Raw genomic sequence first — 21,183 nt, 5'->3', positions numbered from 1 at the left:
TTAATACATGAGATACACAAAAGGCAAATACTCTAAGTGGCACCTTTAATGAAAGACTTCCTAACACTTGCTCTAGATTAAGTAGTAAAGGAACTGCTGATGTCCAGTCACCCTGACAGAACCTTTCACTGGATGGCAGAGGCAGACCAAGGCAGATCCTGGCTTCCTGGATGTGAGGTAGGGTCCCTTCTGGCAGGTGGCCCAAAGCCCAGCTCATGCAAGGCTAAATGCTATAAGTCTGAATCAGTGCCAGCAATGCTGATTATTGTTCCTTTTCACATGATTGAGACTACTGCCAGTTGTAGAGCAGATATGTTATGTTAGGAAATGATAATATTTTTGTACTGCCTGACAGCTCTGTTTTGGTCCCATTCTCTCGCGGAGCCACAAAGCACAGGTAAGCTGCACAGTCTGGGCCCCTGGCCCAGAAACACGTGAGGCATCTCCAGACCAAACAATGGCTGCCTTTGTTTCTTACATCTGCTTCTCTGAACCGACATTCATTTTTATCCTTTCCTTTCTTTTTATCTGGAACTTTCATTCCTTTGTTTGTAGCTTTCCAACACTCATGTTACCTTCATTTAGTTCTCTGACATTGTCTGGGGCAAAGAATTGAGGCATCAAACTTGGTGATGTCTGATATTTTAACCATAAGTGCCTTAGCAAATATTAACTATTGTGGCTGACTTGTGTCTTGCCATGTGTCTTCCATGTTAGCCTCGTTGCTGCTCCTAGGGACACAGATGAAGAATCGGTCAGACATACAGTGGGTTAGTCCTTCTCTCTTCCCTCCATAGCAGAACAGGGTCATAGCTGATTCCAAACTGAGTTCCAAGAGCGGAAGTGGCAGGCAGAGCCGGCCTGGGTCACTGCTGGAGAGATCTGAAGGAGTCGCCTTCTCAGCCCATAGGAGCGGCGACAGCTCGATCCTTTTCTGAGGTTCACATTTTTATTGCTGTATAGTAAAGTGGACTCAGATGTAACAAACCACAGGTGGGCAAAATAATGTAATAATTCAGTGGCTATTATGAAGATACAAATATCAATCAAGTGGCTGCCAGGTCTTGATATTTTTTTTCTGATTTTATCATATTGTATAGTGACTGAAGAGGCAAACTCTGGTAATTTATGTACAAGTGATATTGTTTCTACACTATGGTCCAATTCAGACATGCTGCCTTCTTGTTACTGGTTAAGTCGTTTGAGGAAAATAAGTATTAACCATAGTGCTATTGTTACAGTAAAACAGTAGAGCCCCTTTTCCAGGTCTGTGAGGTTGCAATGACGGACAGGCCTATATACTGTATATACAGACAATATATTCTACAGCAAGGAACACTTTTGACTGAGTGATCATTTTCTGCCTGCCTTGACATGCTGCCATTTGGAAAACAAGAGACATATCCAAGGCAACAGCCAAACAATTGGCTCCACAGCTCCAGTGCCAATAAAGAAAGACAGGCCAGAAAGGACAGGAAAAGACCCAACACCACCTGTTAATGCACACCTTGGGGCTCAGCAAATTCCTCCCAAAGCCCTCGCATCGCAACACTACAAATTCTTTTGTTTCTACACACCTAAAATCCCTCCCTTATGTGTATGCAAGAGGAAAGAATATTTTTCAGTGTGACACCCCAATTTTTGACTAAATAAATCTGATTTTGTTGATCTACATATTAAGTAGACTATTCATATTATTTCAAAGACTTAACAATTATTCAAAGATCATACATATTCTAATTAGACATCATCATATTTAGGCCTAGGTCTAATGTCATAATCTTTCACAAAAATTAGGATATACAACCCTGCTATGCCAAATCAAATATAGGTCTGATGTTCAAGCTTGTTTTCAAATGGCAAAACAATCTCAAAAAGCCCAAACTTGATGATGATCAATGCCAAGATAAAGGTTTCATGGTTAAAATAACAACTTGCACCAAGGTGTTCCCCATTTCGGACTAGGTTAAGTAGGTATTCATAGCAAAGGTTAAATAAATAATAACATTTTATTCAGTACCTGTGAACAAAAACACCTTGAGTTAACAGAGCTATCTTAAGTCTTGGTGCTAATGGAAGAAGAGGCTTTGGAGGAGCTCCAGTGTGTGCTCTTCTTGTGACTCACTATCTATCCCTTTTCTCCAACAACCAGGGAGAAGACACATCCATCCATCCTTTCCTTCCACCCCTCCATTGCCTCCATTCCCAGCACAATGCAGCCACTCAAAGGGACTCTCCACCTGCCAGCAGGAGAGGGGACTGTGACTGTCATCTCATAAAATAAGGCCCAGCAGAGAAAGAAAAGGCACTCAGATGTTGTCATGAGTTGCCAGACAGCCCAAAATAGGCAAAGCTAGATACTTTACAAATCCTATGCAGAGAGAATGCTTTTTGTGACTCCCCAGTCCCTGCGGCACTGGTCTCTAAGGGGCTGCCAACTATTGTCGCTCTTTTAGAAATTTCAAAAAAGTGAAACCCAGAGAGCTGTGGATGATTAACTTTTCATAAAGAAAGCACATAAAGTGATTGGCAATGGACCAAGAACTCTCTCATGATTCAGGACCTTGCATTTAACCCTCCAATGTCTGGCAGGACTCCGAGGCTGACACAGGAATCTGACAACCTTAAAATAGCAGTGATGACTACGGTTCATCAAAAATTCAATCATTTTTCTAAAACGAACTACCAGGCTGGATTGGATTTCTCTGTATTCCCATTTTCCAGTCTCCAAGTAATGACTGAGGAAATGTAATTAATGATTAAGTTAAAATGTGTTTAAGTTAAATGTAGCCACAGCGTATGAGTATGAGGAGTAAAATGTCGCACCTTCGGCTTACTTAGAGTACGTCCCCATACCATGAGGATGGCAGTGGCAGCCTCTCTCTGCTAGGGTGGACTGAAACAACTCTTATGACTGAGCAAGTGATCTGGATGAATGTGCTAGAATAACAAGATGGCTGGGTGAACTCCCCTCAGGGGGCACTCCATGGCTTGGTCAATAGCCAAGGAGAACTGTGAGCTAGAGTGGAGGAATCCAACCTCAACACAGGAATTTGCATGACTTTGCAGAGTGATCTGGACCAATCCACACACATTACCCACACAGTGGACTGAGGTTCCTCTTTTAGAATGGTTCATCTGCCTAGCAATTATTTACTAGATCCACTGGCTTTCTGTTAGCTACCCATGATGGAAGAGAGAGTAAAATAAAAAAAAAGACTTTTATAATATCCTATACATTTCTTCATATTTAAATCATTTATCCAGCTGTGAATTGGTCATTCCTCATAAATATTTTTGAGAGCTAATCATCAAGACAAAGATATACAATAAAAGTTCACACACAAAAGTTCACACTGTTCACACTCCAAGTGAATTTACACAGTTGTTTCATTCCTCTCAACTATTAAAATATATACAAAGTCTAACCCACACATGTTAGACATGCATTGTTGTCTGGAGCCATTTCCAGTGAGCAAGTACCCCGTATGGGGTAGACATGCTACAGTGGGCCAGAGATGTGTAAACCTGGCAGTTCCAAAACACACACAATCCCGCTGCCAAGAACTGGATTATCTCTAGCGGTATTCTGCACAAAAACAGCGTTGAATGCTTTCTTGATCTCTGTAACCTTTCCCTGAGAAAGCATTGGGTTATGACCGATGACAAGAGACAGGTGCAGCCAATTAATACACAGTGACACAGTGTCCAGGGTATGGCCACTTGGTCAGGATAATTAGTGTCTGGTGTCCCATTTAAGTGTGAGTTGCATTGTCCACAAGGCTGAAAGAATGCCTGCTTGAAGTACTATGCAAACTGTCACTGTACTAAAAAGAAGTTCAGAAGGTAAATACTCTTTAATCTGTGAAGACACAGAAATATGGTCAAAGTGGCATAAGACAGCTACACCAGCTATCCAGAAAAATGTTAATTAAGACACAGGGCAGAATGCCAGAAGGATCAACTAACTGTTTCGTCACTTATAATAAAATATACAACCACAACTATTGCCTACATTCAAAAGTATTAGGCTACTAACCTTATGCAACATAATGCAAATGACAGTATAACATCCTAACTAACTACCTACCATCACTGTACATATACTGAGTAACTGTGCCTAGCTTAAAGCGTGACTGAGCACAATTTTCTTAGGGGGAAAATCGACATTTTCACTAGCCCCATACTATTCAGTGAAGTGTTGATGACTTTAACATTTCAGAGCGCTACAAGACTTTGACAACAACCAGGGATCCTATTTTGGCAGCGTTTAGCATAACAGACCACAGTAATGATGCATCCTAGGTGTTTATACAGTGCCTTACCAGAGAGACCAAGGTAACGAGGGTGCAAGTTAAGCAAAGACTTCAAATTCTGCCCCCACACACATAGACCACCCTTGGGCAGCCTCTTTACTTGTTAAAACCCCATCATTGCCCAAGTCTGGCTTTGTTGTTCATGACATAAACATCTTATAAGACACCGTCAAGGGACATCATGTGGACAATGTGATGATCAAGGTGCTTTCATTAAGTATTTAAGGACTCTATTGCAGTCAATCCACAAGTTTTATTCATGCCTGCTCTATACGGCAATGACAGAATTTTTTTTTTCACTGTTAGGCATAAAAAAAATCATGTGATAACAAGTGATAAAAATAACAGAAAGTGCAATTCTGTCATTATCATCAGCCTGCTATAACTGAAAAGCAATGACCAGAGACAGAGAAGTGAGCCAGGGCCTGCTGGCAGAAGCAGCTAACGCTGTGTCCCACAGCCATATGGAAGCGTTTTGCTTCCCCAGTCATGCCCCGTCGGGTTTAACAAAAGTGGCGACTACCACATACACCGCTTTTGGGACTTCATTCAGTAGTGTCTTTTATAAAGCAACCCCCCTAAAGAGGCCCTGGATTGGCCTACTTCAAACAGAGAAAACCAGACTTAATCAATAGTAATATAAAAGAAGTGTCCATATATGAGCATTCAAGTTTAACCAGAAGCACCAACACCAGCTAAAAGTCAAGAAAAACATATTGTAAACAGGATATTTTTTGACAGACAGCAAAATTCTATATACTCTTTATATAACTTGACTGATCTTTAAGTTAAAGTCTAACAATTTCTGGACCCAGGTACAATACACCATTATTTGGGAAGTCCGATAATTTTGCAATCTTGGAATATTACAGTGGAATATCATCTGGTTGCTGGGTAGCGATGTAAGATAGTCTTTTCAGGAAAGATAGTCGCCATTTTACCTTTCCCCAACTGAAGCCGGAATACAGTGGAGAGAGAGAGAGAGAGAGAGAGGCTCACTGCAGGCACACACAGCAAACCAGAGCACTGTCCTTCACTTACATCTCATGCATTTGAGCATAAAGGAATTAAACAGAAGACCAAATAACAAAAGTCCCGCTAAGGTCGGCATCAGTAAAGCCAATCAGACAGAACTAGGAAAAGTGAGTGCTTTTAACATCCTCTCCTCTTTCCCAGGTGACTAGATAGCAGTCCATGTTCCTCCTTGCGTCCAGAGCAGCTGAAAGCCCTAGCAAAGCAATGGTGGGAGAGTGGGGCTCACCCTCCAACAATGCCCCCTTTGTCCCAGACCAACACTGTACCTACCAGCCTGCTCTTTGATTCCCTGCCAAGACAAACCACTGTGTTGGGTTACAGTTCTTGTAGCAAAACAATCTGCGCTTGTGTTTAATATACTACAGTCTGCCTGCATTGGGCTGGCTGTCAGTCAGAGCACACAACTGACTGGGGGCCCACTCCTTATCCCATTAGCGCTAATGAGAGAAGGGTATGTTGATTAAGTGTGTTGAGGGGTACCTGCTAAGAGGATACAGACCGGAGATAACTGGCCAACTGTAAGCATCAAAGAGAGATGAAAGATAAATCACTCTCTAAGGCACCGCCACCTCTTTCTTCCTCTCCATTCTCCCCAGGTCTCTTTCATACTAACTTTGTCTCATACACTATCGCCTCCCACCCTCATCTTCATTTCACCGACACTGTTGGCTCAGGCAGGGGTACTGTTTGCTTCTACTACAGCAGAGTAAGTAATTTGGTTTGAGTGCCAACATTCCTGTTTCACATAGCAGGCCTTGGCGGCTGTGTCCAGGTCCATTGATGTTGGTCCAGTGAGCTAGAACTAAGATGTGTGCGTGTGTGTGCATGTGTGCGAGTGAGTGTGTGTGTATGTCAGTGCTGGAGGATGCTTGGCTGATAATGGCAGTAGGCCTTGACACACTGGAATCAGGTAGACCGTTGAGCTAGGTTCAAGAGAACCATAGCCATAAAATCATATTATTCTTTTTTTGGACACCTACAATAATGTAATTATTTGGTATTCATTATGAAAGAATACACATTTTTACTAAATGTATGCACCACTCATTTCTGCTGACTAATTTCAAGAAGGATGTTTTAGGTTTGACCGCAGGATTTTTTCTGTCCTCATATCTAGCCTACCAACTTAGGCTACCAATCCTGCAGGAAGATTTGTTAATTTGGCCACACAGTAGGGGTGAATATTAATTTGGATCATGTTCATCTATTCTTCAGTTACTGTCATCTTAAAAGATGTAAAGTCTTGAGTCCCGTCTCTCTCTCTCTTTCTCTCTGGGTGCAACTAAATGTTGCTGCTCATCACAATAGCAAGGTATGGGTAGCCTCATCAAAGCATCAAAGCCTCATCTCATTAAAGAAAAAAGTTGTAGAGGCTGCTCACAGTGCTTGACCATATTTCCGATCTACTATGCAGTTCAACAGCCCCCCCACCAGGCTGCTTCTCTGTATTACATGTAGAACAACTTTACACTGACACTGCCTGAGCTGCAAATGACCAAAGCATTAACCAAGTATTTGTAAAGCAAACCTGCCACCTGTTGGATATACATCAAAAACACCAGGGTTCACATTTCTGCTGTAGAGAGACTCAGGCTGCAGCTCAGACCATGGGTCAGGGACAGGGACATTTACCTGCGACTGATCTTTTTCCCATGCTCCTCCTCACTGGGCTCTGTCTTTTTATCTTGCCCTTTGTCTCTCTTCAGCTTTTTAGAGATGAGTTCTCTCATCTTCTCTTTCTTGTCTGAGTCATACTCTTCATCCGGATCCATGCCCTCTTCAATGTCATCATCGTCCGTCTGACAGAACAAATGGAAATTTACAGTAAGAGAAAAGCAACCATGGGAAGCGTCCAGGGGCAAAGATATGGAACTGTCATTTTTTTTTATGCTCACATTTTGTTCAACCTACCTCAGCTGTATCTCCAGACGTCCCTTTCTCATTTTTCCTTTCAACGTAAAAGGAATATGGGTCAATTTAATATTGCATGGACAGGATATGATGAGGATCATCAATGTAATGTTTATTATTGTACATACTTATCAATTGCTGGAACAGAGCTCAGTCTGGGGTCGTCTTTCAGTAGGTCATGGCTGCTTTTGCTTTTTCCCTTTAGTGTCTGATGAAACAAGAACAATGTGTGAGCAAATTAAGTAACCGTTACCCTTTTTACAACATTTAATCTGTTTTAATGCAACTTTAGTATGGCAACAATGTCAGTGGAAATATCCTCCCTCATTAGTTTGGATGTAAATACTGTTGACTCTGCACATTGACTAAAAGGTAGGAAACCTTTACCACAATTTACAGCCATCTTTGACTGAATTTTGTTATTAATAAATGTTGATATTTGCTCATTTTCTGTGTTAAGAAATTGTTTTAACAGTATATCAACTAGTTAGACAAAAGGTTGCATCTAACCTGGCTAGTAGGTAGATGTAGGCCTACCTAACTCATTAAAAAAAAAAAAAAAAAAATGATTACAAGCTTGTAACAGCGAGATAAAAGATAGGCTTTTCTTGTCTAAAGCTCTTATTTTACTCACTCTTCTCTGATGTAATCAAAGTTATGTAAAATGGTCAGCTGATTTGCAGCCATCTTTGTGGGTGTTTTGCGTGAAGCTGGTGTGTTTCTTTCTATTTCTAGTAAGCAAAACCTATAATTTGTCATAATATCAGTATTGCCTTCTCACTGAGAGTCTCTTGTTTAAGTGGATGTTATGTTTGTGGTCAAACAATGTGCTCTTCATGTTGTAGGTAAACACTGCAGGGCCACTATGGGGTCTACAGGGCAGATAAAGGAAAGGACGCTATTTTCAAAGTGTTATCGTCATTTACTGTACCTCAGTGTGGCTGGCATAAGAATCAACAGCAGAGAGGGCCAATCACAACAATCCAGTGAATTGTAGTGAATTGATAATGAACTCTTGAAACCTAAATCCTGCAGAATTACACGGCTATTTAGCTGGCAGTCAGCCAAGAGACTAGTTTTGAGATTTCATACCTGGCTGACTTGATTCACCATCTCCTCCTCTTCTTCAGCTTCCTCTCCAAATGATAACAGACTGAAGTTCCTATAAATATATATGTTGATTTTAAGCAAAAAAATAACAACAACAATAATAGTAACAGTGTCAAATTGGGAGTCTGGTGCAATCACAAAGTCAGATGAAGTCTGAGCACTCACTTGGTGGCTTTTGACTGTGATTTCTTTCCCTCCTCTTTGTCTTTGTCCTTCTTGGCTTTCTTAATTTCACGAGGAACGATGTCATCAAAAGGAGAATGTAACACCTTGAAGACACAATAGATTTTTACATCAGTGATTTGAATTGCAGATGTGACTTTATAAAGTAGTCAAGTAAGTGGACTGTGCTATGGCATAAAAACAGTATGACATACCTCAGTAGTCTTTATCTTGTGGGGATTCAAAGGTCTTTCCTCATTGTTGCATTCGACCTCTGCTAATCTGAGCATATTATAAACTGTGTCTCCGGTGATCTGCATTGGGGATTGTTGAAAAAAAAAAACACGCAACGTAAAGGATAATTCCTGTTATCGCTTTTATTTTGTGGGAAATTACACAGGTCTGAGAGGGGTACTATATGTAACTTGCAGTTTTGTTTGCAAATTCTGCACACACAAAATGCACACCACAAAATGCTCTTATCTTCATCATAAAGAATAGCAAATATTTATCTGAGTCACAACAATTCTTACTGCAGATTTACCTTGCCAAATATGGTGTGTTTATTGTTGAGCTCATCGGCACGTCCCAAGGTGAAGAAAAACTGACTTCCATTATCATGTGGCCCAGAATTTGCCATGGCAACCAATCCTCGCCGATTGAATCGCAATCTGGAGTGAAATTCATCCTAAACGTGGCAGCAAAGAAAAACATATTTGAGAGGCATTTCATCTGTGAGATCTGTGAGAATAAAGTTAACGGACTGTACATGAAGACATGAAGGGGTTGATATACTAGGCTATATATTGATGTTAATAATACTACGTACCAAAAAGTGATTCATTCTAAACTTTTTTGTGAAAATTAAACAGACTTCAGTCTTGAGTCTTTATCATCAAACCCATTAGAAACCCTATTCTACTCACAATTGAAGAAAAGTAGAAAAACCAACCAACCAACATTAACCAAAGCATATTAAACAAATTAGAAATGGTTAGTGTCATAGCATATAATGCATCAATAGCAGATTCATCCCACTGTCCAACTAAAACAGCCAATTAGCCTAATGCTTTTTACTGGGATGTGGCAGAAAAACAAGTTTCTTTGCTTTGATTTCTCACTTTTTACATGTGGATCTTGGTATCAAATTTAATATTTGTGAGATATCCTCTAATGCAGATATCCTATATCAACCTGATCTTTGCCTGACACAATGATGAAGTAATATTAATAGGTAGAGACAGGACCCTGACCTTGAATGGCCGGCCGTAGACGGACTCTCCACCTGACCCTGATCCAGTGGGATCTCCCCCCTGAACGATGAACTCCGGCACCACACGGTGGAACAAGGTGCCATCATAGTAACCTAGAGGAGAGAGAAATGCCATGTTAGAGACAAGATGTCTATAGTAAAATTAAATTATGCACAATGCTTTGTTTGCGAGAGAAAAAAGCATATCTATTCATTTCACCCACATTTGACATTTTTATTTACTGAAATTTATGCATGGATAATCAAACTAGGGGTGTGATCAGGACTAGAAGCCAAATGATTTATCTGAGAGAAAAAATATGATTATAAGCAGGTTTCTTTCCTCTATAGTTTAGGGTTAGGGTTAATACCATACCAAGACAGAAATGTTAAATTGGAATTTATTAGAATAACATATAGCAGTAGATCAAATAAGAATAACATATTTTTGCTATTAGGATGTCAATGTTTGACATGTCTCATAGTTTGGACCTGGAGCACTGCAAGTGAACTAAATAAGCTTCACAATGTCTCTGCATGCAGGTGGAGCAGAGGCTGTGTATGTACTGAGCTCCAAGTGAGACTGGGCAGTGCCAAAGGGAACACTAAAGAAGGTGTGCTTATTTAAGGCAGAAATATGCCCCTGATAATACTAAATATGATAGCTAGAATCACTAATAGATTTACCGGACTCATGGGAGAATAACCGCAATTTGTATGATTCCTTAATGGATCACAGAAATGTCATGTCACCAAAACATACACACAGAATGAGGGATTCAATTAGTGCTCGTACAGTGGCTGCCCTGACTTCAGCTAGTCAAAACCTTCCTGTGGAGAAGACACTGCAGAATTGTTCCAAGCTCGTATTGAGAGGCAGTTCTTGAGAACAGTGCCGGGGAATGCTATTATACATAGAACGTTATCAGCTGTAATCTGCGCACACATCCACTAATTACCGATTATTAGTATAAGGTCTAATCAATCCTAATTGATTGGCCAAACCGATAATTCAGTCAACTGCTAATTAGGACAACACAAGAAAGCAGGAAAAGAGGAGAAAGGAAGGGGAAAATGATTCCATTATTTCTTTCTAATAGTGAATCAGATAATCAGACATATGGTACCCAGGTAAAAATCCAGCCAATATTCACACTGCTAATTGATAGTAATCAAACATTCACAATAAATAATTGGCTAATATCAGATATTTTTGCCTGTCTATTAAAATAGAGGCCATCTCTGCTGCTGCATAGGGCATTTTATCATGAAAAAGTGACATAATGTCACTTTAACAATGCACATCTGCGCATTCTGCATGTATTTCTGCATCATGTGCTTCCTCCATCTGTAAATCTGATCATGTAATTAGGTCATTTGCACATGTGGACACTGTAGTTGTCCCATTTGTACAATGCAGCAATGCACTGTAAATCCAATGCTGTAAATCCATCAGCAAAGACGCTGTATCTTTATTTGCTGTATTATCATCAACATGCTCAGTTTTGTAATTATTTGTTCTATAATCTTCATTATTCTGTGCTTGTATTATTCGTATCTACATCCTAATCTCTGTGATTACCCAATTTCCCCGTTTCATTAAAGTTTCACCTAATCTCACTGACTTGTCTGTAACTGATAATTTCTTTCTTATCTTCTGACGCCTTCCTCCACTTCTTTGTGGCCTGCACTCTCTCCTGCACAAATCGCTACATATCATGCAGTTACCTAGATTAATTTAGTGGGAGTCCTGTTTTTCCGTAAACTACAAACCTTTTTACTCAATACTCATGCATAACATCCTGTATTTTATATCGTTTATTCTCAAAGTTTCCATTTAGACCATCTTGCGCTTTTTTCAGATCAGGGTCAACATTCCCTGTTTTGAAAACTGCCCGCTGATATTTTCCTCCCCAGTTACAGATCGATTGATCCTGCTAGCTGTGGTTTGCTATCTGTCGCTGGACTCCACTCAGCTGACTCAAGTGTAGCCGTAGCTTGCTTGCGGTGTCTACGGCGTTTATAGTTCTGCGCTGGTAGTTCTGAGCGTAGACAGCCGAAACACTAGATGGCAGTGTCATGCTTTGTTGCATTCTGTCTAGATGAAAAACGGAAGTAATCATGTTTACATTCTCTGAAACAGAACGGTAGCAATGGCGGCTGATAGTGATTTGGAACTGGAAATTACTTTGTTACCAGGTGGGTTAGAGGAGGAAGAATAGCTGTCTATCATTACTGAAAAGGAGAAGATTACGTCGGAGGAGAAGATGGTCTCTCTTTGACCTGCTCCATGTTGTCTTCACCATCAGCGGAAATCAACAGGAAACACGTAGGGGGAAATACGAAGCGGCCCAAGAGGACCAATCACTCATTTTGACGTTGAACCATAAATAAGCCTTGGGTCGATGAACTTCCAAAGGAGTATTTATCAATGTGGGGTCCATGCACTCCCTCTATCAAACTCCTTGATGGATTTACGGCCCTATAAAGCCCCTTAACCCACTGCCAGACACAAGATTAAACCTGGAGCTCGTATTCTGCTCTCCCGACTTTTCAGGTGAAAGGTGTATTCTCTGCACTGTTTTTTTATAGCTTTTAGGGGTGTAACCAACATGCTGAGTCAGCCACGGATTCTGCTACCATGGTTTGCCAGCTCAAGATGCCCCCAGGGGGTCTGGTGTAACTATTTCTTGTAATATTTAGGGTGAGCACATGCATCGAAATTTAGGTTGGATGAGAAAAGAAACATCTTATGGAAAGATGGCAAATGAAGACAGATGTTAAACATGTTGTAACGATTATGAAACTATAATGAAATATGATACAATATGATACAATATTGATTCCTAAGCTTACTGTATAAAGGGTTTAGATAAGTCTAACAGCGATTGGAAATATTTTTGTGCATTCTCCCCACTCTCAGTATTAGTTGGTTGAGATACATACATACATACATACACATTACATGAGTACACAAGCTTTACAAATTAAATTTCATAAGACTGAGGCAGACTGGGTTAGGGTGACTGGTTTTGCCGTCATGAGCAGTCTTGAGCAGACTGGTGGGTGTTTTTAGTTTTACGGAAAGTCTCCAGCATTAAGAAATACAGCAGGTCTGTCGATAGCCAGTAAGTTATTACCTTCCATGCACAGCTGCACAAAGTTTCTGCATGCTTTAGGAGCCTCCTTGGACCACAACTCAATGTCAATGTCACCTGCTGAGGTCTTCAGCAGGACCTTAGAAAAGATCACAAAGAAGGCATGTCATTTAAAGATTAGAGAGCACTTTTTCCCCCCATTTTCCCCACATCATCTAGCCAACTAAAAGAGCTAACAAATATCTAAAATTCAAGTGCAATCATTCATCTGAAACAAATAGCTACATACAGTAAATGCACAAAATATTTGGGATATCTTCCTGCAAAATTCACATCTTGGTTGTCTCAAAGCTTAAAAATCCTTCTCTAACTTGTCAGCTTTTATCTGCATCTCCTGGTATGTATCTAATAATGGAAATCAATAAGTGATAAAGCGGTAAAGAGTAAGTGTCCCTAATGTTTTGCACATTCAGTGTAGGTACTTTTGAGAAGCTCTTGTAGATTACTTTGAGTGTGTGAGTGACACTGTAGCTCTGGAATAACTGACATTTCAAATTTGTCAAAGATCACCCTGTTGTTCCTGCCAAAGGACATTCACCTGTACAAAGTGTACTCAATATCCAGCAATACCTTGTTAAACCTGGAGATTATGAAATTTCAGACGATGGAAAAGTTATTAAATAAATTATTGTGTTGTACTGCACCTTTAAAAGATTTATATCACCCAATATTTAGAGAGCCTGAAACTTTGTAATAACACTCCAAACACAAGGCTGTCTTAAAGGTGCAATATATAAGGTTGATCAATACCAATGACTCAATGATTACTTCGCCAGGTGCTGAGATTTCTGGCTTTCAAGACTCACTTGCCAGCCTGTACTCTGCTTTGGAACAACAAGTGTGCTAGCACTTCTAGGTGCCCCGGGGAGGGCTGGGCAATATGGTTGAAATCAGTACATAATCATATGGTGTGTTTTTTTGTAGTGATATTTATCATGGTATGGCTTACATGCAAAATCACATGTTAAATAATCAAAGTGATGTTCATCACATTGAACTGCTTGGTAATGTTAAATGTTATGCTAAACAAAACTCTGAAATTTTCAAATAATGTTCCTTAAAATGTTTCACACCTAATTTTGTCAGACTTTTTAAATACAATTTGCTTGTTATCATCAGTTTAGACAACAGAATCGTGTATCATCATGATATGTTTGCACTGTAAGATAATTTTGAATTATAGACTCCCCCAGCCATTCAGAATTGATTAGGCTTTTCCATGGCATAATGGTCTTTGTTACAGCTGATGTGTAGCATGGAAAACGATCAGCTTCAGCTTCAACAGAAGAACATAGGGAAATCATTTAGTTCTTAAAGTAAGTTATGCTGAAAGTTAAGTTTCCACATCTAACAAACAAAAGTAGCTTACTATCAGGTTGCAATAATATTATGAGCTAGTGAAATACATAGACGCATAACGTTTGACTAAATATAACTCATTGGGTTTTGGATTCAATTGAATCAGTTTTCTTTTAGAGACAGATGAGGAAAGATGTGTACTGTATATCATATCTAAACTTTAAACATTTATATATTCACTGATAACTGTGTCTCTGTTTATCTTCTGCACAACCTGAACTGAACAAGAGACTCTCTTGTTCAGTTCAGGTTGTGCAGAAGAAGAGGACAAAGACAAAGAGAGATGAGGGGAGGAGAGAAATACGAGGCAAGAAAAGATGAGTAGTGAGAAGACAGACAGCAAACTGACTTACAGACAGCTCTTCAAAGTGTGCTATGCTACTATGCTAGACCTGTTTATGTTCAGTCAAAATGCACCAGATGTGTTTTTTTAAGTCTTCAGAGGGAGGATGCCCTCAGACCCCCCTACTATGGTTCTTTGGGCTAAGCCCCAAATTATCTAAAATCCCAACAACGCCTCTGGATAAATGGAAGGGGGCACAGGAGCATCCTTGGTTAGGTAAACATTATCCCCTGCCCCGCCAAACTCCAACTCAAGAATCTGGTAATTAAATGTTGCCTCAATGAGATTTCTACTTTTGAAATTGGTTCGCCATCATCTTCTTCCACCAAAACACACCACAGTGGGCGGTGAAGGACAGAGTGAACTGGTCAGTTAGAAAGGTTGAGATTTTACTGGAATACAGTGCCGCTTGGTGGATATGCCAAATTTACCAGAATATCTTAAGGATTCGTAAAGTCTTAGAATAGGATAAGCATGGCCACAAGAAATTGCCACATTTTTGAATGGAGTTCAGCGTGACGTACTTTCCATAAGGAGAGAGAACGGAGCGCGCCGTTCTGCTTCCCGCCGGGCTAAACGAGTCTACAGTTTCTCAAAGTGCATTTAAGGCTCTCGGTGGATAAACATGACTGTCGAGCCTGAGTAAGATATTGTGTTAGCTCAAATTGCACATAGTCGCGCTCACCTTTCCATTTGTCGGTGGCTCCTGGATATAAATATTGCTCATTCCGCCGCTGAGGTTGTGTTTTTTGTGAGCGCAAGAAAAAAAAAAGAGTCTCTTATGCTGACATTTAACGTTATAGTGCGAGAATTGAAGAAATATTGTTTATTATGTTAGCTTGCTTTACAAGTGACAGACATCATACTTTGCTAACAGCCATATTGGCAACACACGAGCTTATTGTTTACTTCGAGTAGATGGGGGAGACTCATTAGGAATATTATTAATCTTTATGATTTATTTTCACAATGATGGTAACATGAGTGTGTCTTCTGTTCAGAATATTTACTGAGTCATTTATTTAGACAGTTCTCAATTTACCAAGTGTGTTTGCGACAGACCAATACACCGTTATAATTAAACTCCCCTAAAATCCTCTTTTGGTTTGACCCAAGTGTTTCATTATAATCGACCCCTAGAAACAACAAACCAACATATTTCCGCTACAGCTAACTTGTGTAAATTACATAAAATGTGAGAAACAAACACATTCTCAAATTAGAGAATAATAATTGTTCAGGATTGGCAAGTACATGTTTTACCAGACATTTTATTTTCTCTAATCCAGCCGACTCAACAACAAAGTTTGGCAGGACACGCCAAATAGCTGCCATCGTAGCAATGGCTGTTACAACATATATTATTATATTATATTATATATATATAGCATATTTATTTATTTTTATTTTTATTTTTTTTATCTTTAGTTTACTGTGCAGTTTGTTTAATAAAACTATGGATGGCTCGCTGTGGTGTCTGCGTCTGATCAGTAGGGACTATCAGAAATACGACTTGTGTTGTTTCTTCAAAATAAAATTCAGAGCTCTTATTTTGAATATTTTGAGTCTCTAAACTGGATGTCTTATTTCTGCCACTGTTTATAGGGCATCTCAGATAAAATAAATAAAAAATGACTCCAATATTTGTTTTTTCTAATTTCTTTACTGTGCAAAGTAATAAAACAAACTCTTGGGTGTTACATGACTTTAACTTTGAAATAAATCGTACAATTTGGATTGTGTGTTCACTCAAAGTCCACTAATAATAATATTATTATATTTTAATTGAGGATCTCATAACAGTCAGTGTCAATAAACACAGAAAATCAGACAGAGAGCAAATACATTTCACAGCACTGTCTATTGGGCCATATAGTTCGCACCATGCCATCGGACTGGCTGGATTTTGAGGACAAAGCATGTTTCTGATAAATTATTATGTTCAGAGTTTTTGGAGCAGTAGCTGCAGTCCCAGTTGTTCTATAAACTGTTGTCCAGAACATTTGCAATGTAAATGAATGTTGTATGAAGCCTGCAGCTCCTGACATCACAACACATAATCACATTTAAAAACAGCAATCTAAACCTGTAGATTTATTCCTATGAGAAATGTGTTGAAGGTTAGACCCTTCCTTAATGTCAAAGATAAAGAGAGCTGGATTTGTCATTGAATGTGCTGATATGGGAACATATGCCTGCAGTCACATGGCTGCAGGCTTAATCCTAATTATGAGTTCAGTTCAGTTTGAGTTGCGTTGCATTGACACCGGGTGTGAGACTTGCTTGGGACTTTTACTTGTTTTATGTGATTTGAACAAGGGTGATGTCTGTACCTGCTGGCTTATAAAGTAAAGTGGAAAACTAGAGAATGATCTGAGATGTCTGGTAGGAACTGTGTGGTAGTGCATACAGTGTAACGCACATTGTCCTGCTTGGGTTTGCCCTAACAAACCATCAACGTGAGGCCAAACAACCCCATAATTTAAATATCTATCCGATAAAGCAACTGCGTGCTTGTAGTCAATATTTGAGAAATGAAAGATGAGGTGAATGGGTACATAACCTTGATACTAATATTTAGTCTGACACTTACACTCTCAACATGTTTAAGAAGAGATTGTATAGAGTTAAATCTGAAAGAGACAGGCATATTGTTATCAGAAGACAACTGCTTTAGATTTCTGTTTCAGTTTTTACAGCACTGGGAAAAACGTAGTTTATTTCCTCGATTCATACTCCAATCCAATTGGCGGCGCTAATGCACCATAAAGTGGTTTGCCAACCGGCCAAAAACAAAGAAGAAGAAGAACGTGCGCAGCGCAACGCAGCGCGCGCGCCGAACGGACGTAGGACAACACGGAAAAGTTGCAACAATGGCGGAGGCTGTAACCAATGTGGATTTAAAGCGAAAAGTACAGGACCATGAGGGTGCCGGTGGAGATGGAGGTGGAGAAGGAGAAGGAGCTGGAGAAGAGGAAGAGTGGGTCGGACCCATGCCGAGCGAAGCCACACAGACAAAGAAAAGGAAAGGTTGGTTCTGGGGTTCAGTTGGCCAAACTGTCGCCCATATACAACTCCCGCTAAGGCCAGAGCGAATAATGCTAACATAACGACATGTGTGGGTGTTTTGTTTTTGTCAGTGTTGGACTATGAGCGCGTCTACCTGGACAACCTCCCATCAGCTGCAATGTATGAGCGAAGCTACATGCACAGAGACGTTATCACACACATCGTTTGCTCCAAGTAAGTGTTGCTCCAAGTAACCTGACCACTGCCTTGCACACTTGTTTCCTTTACTTCATTCACTTGATATAACATGTAAGTTTAATAACAATGATTCAAATCCCGTGTGTATATCATGTGCAGTTCAAATTATCATATTCAAGCAAGCTGGCTCCTCCAGTCTCTGATGAAAGTCTTGTCTTTCCCCTCTCAGGACAGACTTCATCATCACAGGCAGCCAGGATGGCCATGTCAAATTTTGGAAGAAGAAGGAGGAGGAGGGAATCGAGTTTGTGAAACACTTCCGCAGTCATCTTGGTATGAATGGAATCCATCAGATATTATTTTGGCAGTGGGTCAGGAAGAAAAAGATAGTGTCCTCCTGGCATTCAGGCTTTCTGGTGTTTGTACAATCCAGTGTACACCCAGATAAAACATGTATTGTGGGATGGGTCATGAACTTGTTGCATTTCTGCAGGTGTGATAGAATGCATTGCCGTCAGTGCCGAAGGAGCCCTTTTCTGTTCTGTTGGCGACGACCAGGCCATGAAAGTATATGATGTTGTCAACTTTGACATGATCAATATGCTGAAGCTGGGGTAAGTTTGAATCACCCAGGTGCAGTGTGTAAGCATGAAAGACAGAAATGGATATTTGGTCGTGCAGCGTGACATCATTCAATATTCTCTGATATGACCATGTCTCTCTTCAGCTTTCACCCAGGCCAGTGTGAATGGATATACAACCCCGGGGACGCCATCTCCACCGTGGCCTGCTCCGAAAAATCCACAGGGAAGATCTTTGTCTACGATGGACGGGGAAGCAACCAGCGCCTCCACACCTTCGACAAGATGCACTCCTCGCCGCTCTCCCAAATCCGCCTGAATCCCAAATTTAGGGTCATCGTCTCTGCCGACAAAGCGGGAATGCTGGAATACTGGACTGGCCTCCCAAACGAATTCAGGTTCCCCAAACACGTGGGTTGGGAATACAAAACGGACACAGACTTGTATGAATTTGCAAAACACAAAACGTATCCCACCAGCCTTGCGTTTTCATCCGACGGGAAGAAAATGGCCACTATCGCCTCCGACCGGAAAGTCAGGATCTTCCGCTTCCTGACAGGGAAACTGATGAGGGTGTTTGATGAATCGTTAACGGTAAGTTCTGACAAATCTTCTCAGCCTGGATCACTGCTGAAGCGGCTAATTCACATAGGACCTGAGCTTTATGCTTATGGCACCTCCTCCTATTATGCCTTAGATGTTCACAGAGCTGCAGCAGATGAGGCAGCAGCTGCCTGACATGGAGTTCGGGAGGCGGATGGCTGTGGAGAGGGAACTGGAGAAGGTGGACGGTATCCGCTTGACCAACATCATCTTTGACGAACGGGCCACTTTGTCCTCTACGGCACCATGCTGGGCATCAAGGTCATCAATGTGGAAACTAATAGGTACATCCTAAATGGCTGCGTTCACACAAGGGTTATTAGGCTTGTTGTTAATTTTCCTAATTCCCCCTAATGGACACACTCTCAGAAAGTAGAAGATTCATGCACTGGATACAGAAGCTATCTTGGAATTAAAGTGTTGATCTGATCAGTTTGCATTATCAATTCATATGACCTGCCCACCCACTGATCCTAGATCAGTAGTCCTACTCTTAGAAACTTTATGCACAGGCGCCATGGCTTTTCCAAATTATAATATGAACAAGAGGTGATGCAATTGCTTAATGTGTCAGAATAGCGTCTTGGCTGTAGTTTCTAATGCAGTGATCCTCAGTAAAACTGTTGATTTGTTGTTGACCCTTTTTCTGGTCTTCCCTCCCAGATGTGTGCGGATCCTGGGGAAGCTGGAGAACATCCGCGTGGTCCAGCTGAGCCTGTTCCAGGGGATTGCCAAGGCTTCGAACGTGGCACCCACCATTGAGATGAAGGCGTCCGACAACCCCGCCTTGCAGAACTCCGAGCCCGATCCCACCATATTCTGCACTGCGTTCAAGAAGAACCGCTTCTACATGGTGAGATAGCTCCACGTTCAATCCGAGACGATACAGCTAATGTTTTTTACTATTACATATCTCAATGCGTCGTTTTGTTTTAGTTCTCGAAGAGGGAACCGGAGGACACCAAGAGCGCGGAGTCGGACAGAGACATCTTTAATGAGAAGCCCTCAAAGGAAGAGGTGATGGCCGCCACGCAGGCCGAGGGCCCCAAGAGAGGAGTGTCCGACAGCGCCATCATCCACACCACCATGGGAGACATCCACATCAAGCTCTTCCCTGTCGAGTAGGTTCCCAGCATCACAGCTTTGTTCATAACTACTCATGCAATTATTAGTATCCATCCAGTTTTTTTCTCTGATGATGACTATGCTTTGGAGCGATAACTTTAGTCTCCTGTCGTACACTTTACATCTCAATGTATGAATCGTTCTTCGCTGTCTAACGTTTCTTAGATGCCCCAAAACTGTGGAGAACTTCTGCGTTCACAGCAGGAACGGTTACTACAACGGCCACATATTCCACAGAGTTATCAAGGTAGGTTTATCTTTCATCAGTAACTCTGTTGTTGTTAGCGATGCTTATTTTCTTCAGCCAATAAGTAAACGTATCCAGACGTGATGTCTTGAAGCCCTGTCTGAAGTTTTATGCCTGTGATTTGTTGCGTACAGGGTTTCATGATCCAGACAGGAGACCCCACAGGCACGGGCATGGGAGGAGAGAGCATCTGGGGCGGAGAGTTCGAGGACGAGTTCCACGCCACGCTGAGACACGACCGCCCGTACACGCTCAGCATGGCCAACGGAGGCCCCGGCACCAACGGCTCACAGTTTTTCATCACTGTCGTACCCACCGTAAGTCGCCTGAAACACTCGCTGACCTGCGACATTTTTATCCTATTTTGAATTCTCTGTATCAACACGTGCCGTTGTTCTTTTCAGCCTTGGCTCGACAACAAGCACACTGTGTTCGGAAGGAGTGCGAAAGGCATGGAGGTCGTCCAGAGGATCTCCAACGTCAAAGTCAACCCCAAGACCGACAAACCGTATGAAGACATCAGTATCATCAACATCACCATAAAGTGATCATGCTTCTGTCATGTCCTGTACAAGCTGTTTTTTTTTTTACCAAATTGTGAGTCATTAAAAATGCTTTCATGAGTCTGTATTATACGTAACATCGTCTGTATCTGTCCACACCTCAAAGGGAAGCCTATTCAGAATGAGTTGTTGGTTGCTGCTGTCTTCACTGGAAAACTCCACAATGATTTCTTACTTCAAGACCAGTACAAGCTATCGCCATATTTCAAAG

General features: G+C 41.0%; 2 protein-coding genes across 3 annotated transcripts in view; one reads left to right on the top strand and one right to left on the bottom strand.

The window, feature by feature from the left end:
- Positions 1-15,530, bottom strand: part of cwc27 (CWC27 spliceosome associated cyclophilin) — a 41,239-nt gene extending 25,709 nt beyond the window's left edge. Inside the window, exons 1-10 of one of the 2 annotated variants that reach the window (XM_071545479.1) lie at positions 15,332-15,530; positions 12,927-13,023; positions 9,788-9,900; positions 9,079-9,222; positions 8,750-8,848; positions 8,538-8,641; positions 8,355-8,424; positions 7,387-7,470; positions 7,269-7,289; positions 6,984-7,150 (exon numbers count right to left, since the gene is read on the bottom strand). In XM_071545479.1, coding sequence (XP_071401580.1) covers positions 6,984-7,150; positions 7,269-7,289; positions 7,387-7,470; positions 8,355-8,424; positions 8,538-8,641; positions 8,750-8,848; positions 9,079-9,222; positions 9,788-9,900; positions 12,927-13,023; positions 15,332-15,373 — 941 coding nt within the window. In that variant the 5' untranslated portion in view covers positions 15,374-15,530. Of the gene's footprint in view, positions 1-6,983; positions 7,151-7,262; positions 7,300-7,386; positions 7,471-8,354; positions 8,425-8,537; positions 8,642-8,749; positions 8,849-9,078; positions 9,223-9,787; positions 9,901-12,926; positions 13,024-15,331 lie in introns of both variants that reach the window. The other variant, XM_071545478.1, reaches the window with a different exon arrangement.
- A 1,964-nt stretch (positions 15,531-17,494) lies between these two features.
- On the top strand, positions 17,495-21,039 carry ppwd1 (peptidylprolyl isomerase domain and WD repeat containing 1). Its single transcript, XM_071545477.1, is given in 12 exon segments — positions 17,495-17,676; positions 17,787-17,889; positions 18,083-18,186; positions 18,347-18,467; positions 18,581-19,028; positions 19,132-19,252; positions 19,255-19,321; positions 19,701-19,890; positions 19,974-20,158; positions 20,328-20,409; positions 20,544-20,726; positions 20,814-21,039. Coding segments are annotated over 12 exon segments (1,905 nt in total). The 5' UTR covers positions 17,495-17,519; the 3' UTR covers positions 20,958-21,039.
- Positions 21,040-21,183: the final 144 nt, after the last annotated feature.

This window comes from Centroberyx affinis, unplaced genomic scaffold, assembly GCF_046629955.1.
Source record: "Centroberyx affinis isolate AG114_WGS23_722 - 3 ecotype Tasmania unplaced genomic scaffold, CSIRO-AGI_Caff_v1 ptg004932l_1, whole genome shotgun sequence".
Classification (NCBI taxonomy): domain Eukaryota; kingdom Metazoa; phylum Chordata; class Actinopteri; order Beryciformes; family Berycidae; genus Centroberyx; species Centroberyx affinis.
The sequence above is the reverse complement of the archived record's forward strand: the minus strand, read 5'-3'. Positions and strand labels throughout refer to the sequence as shown.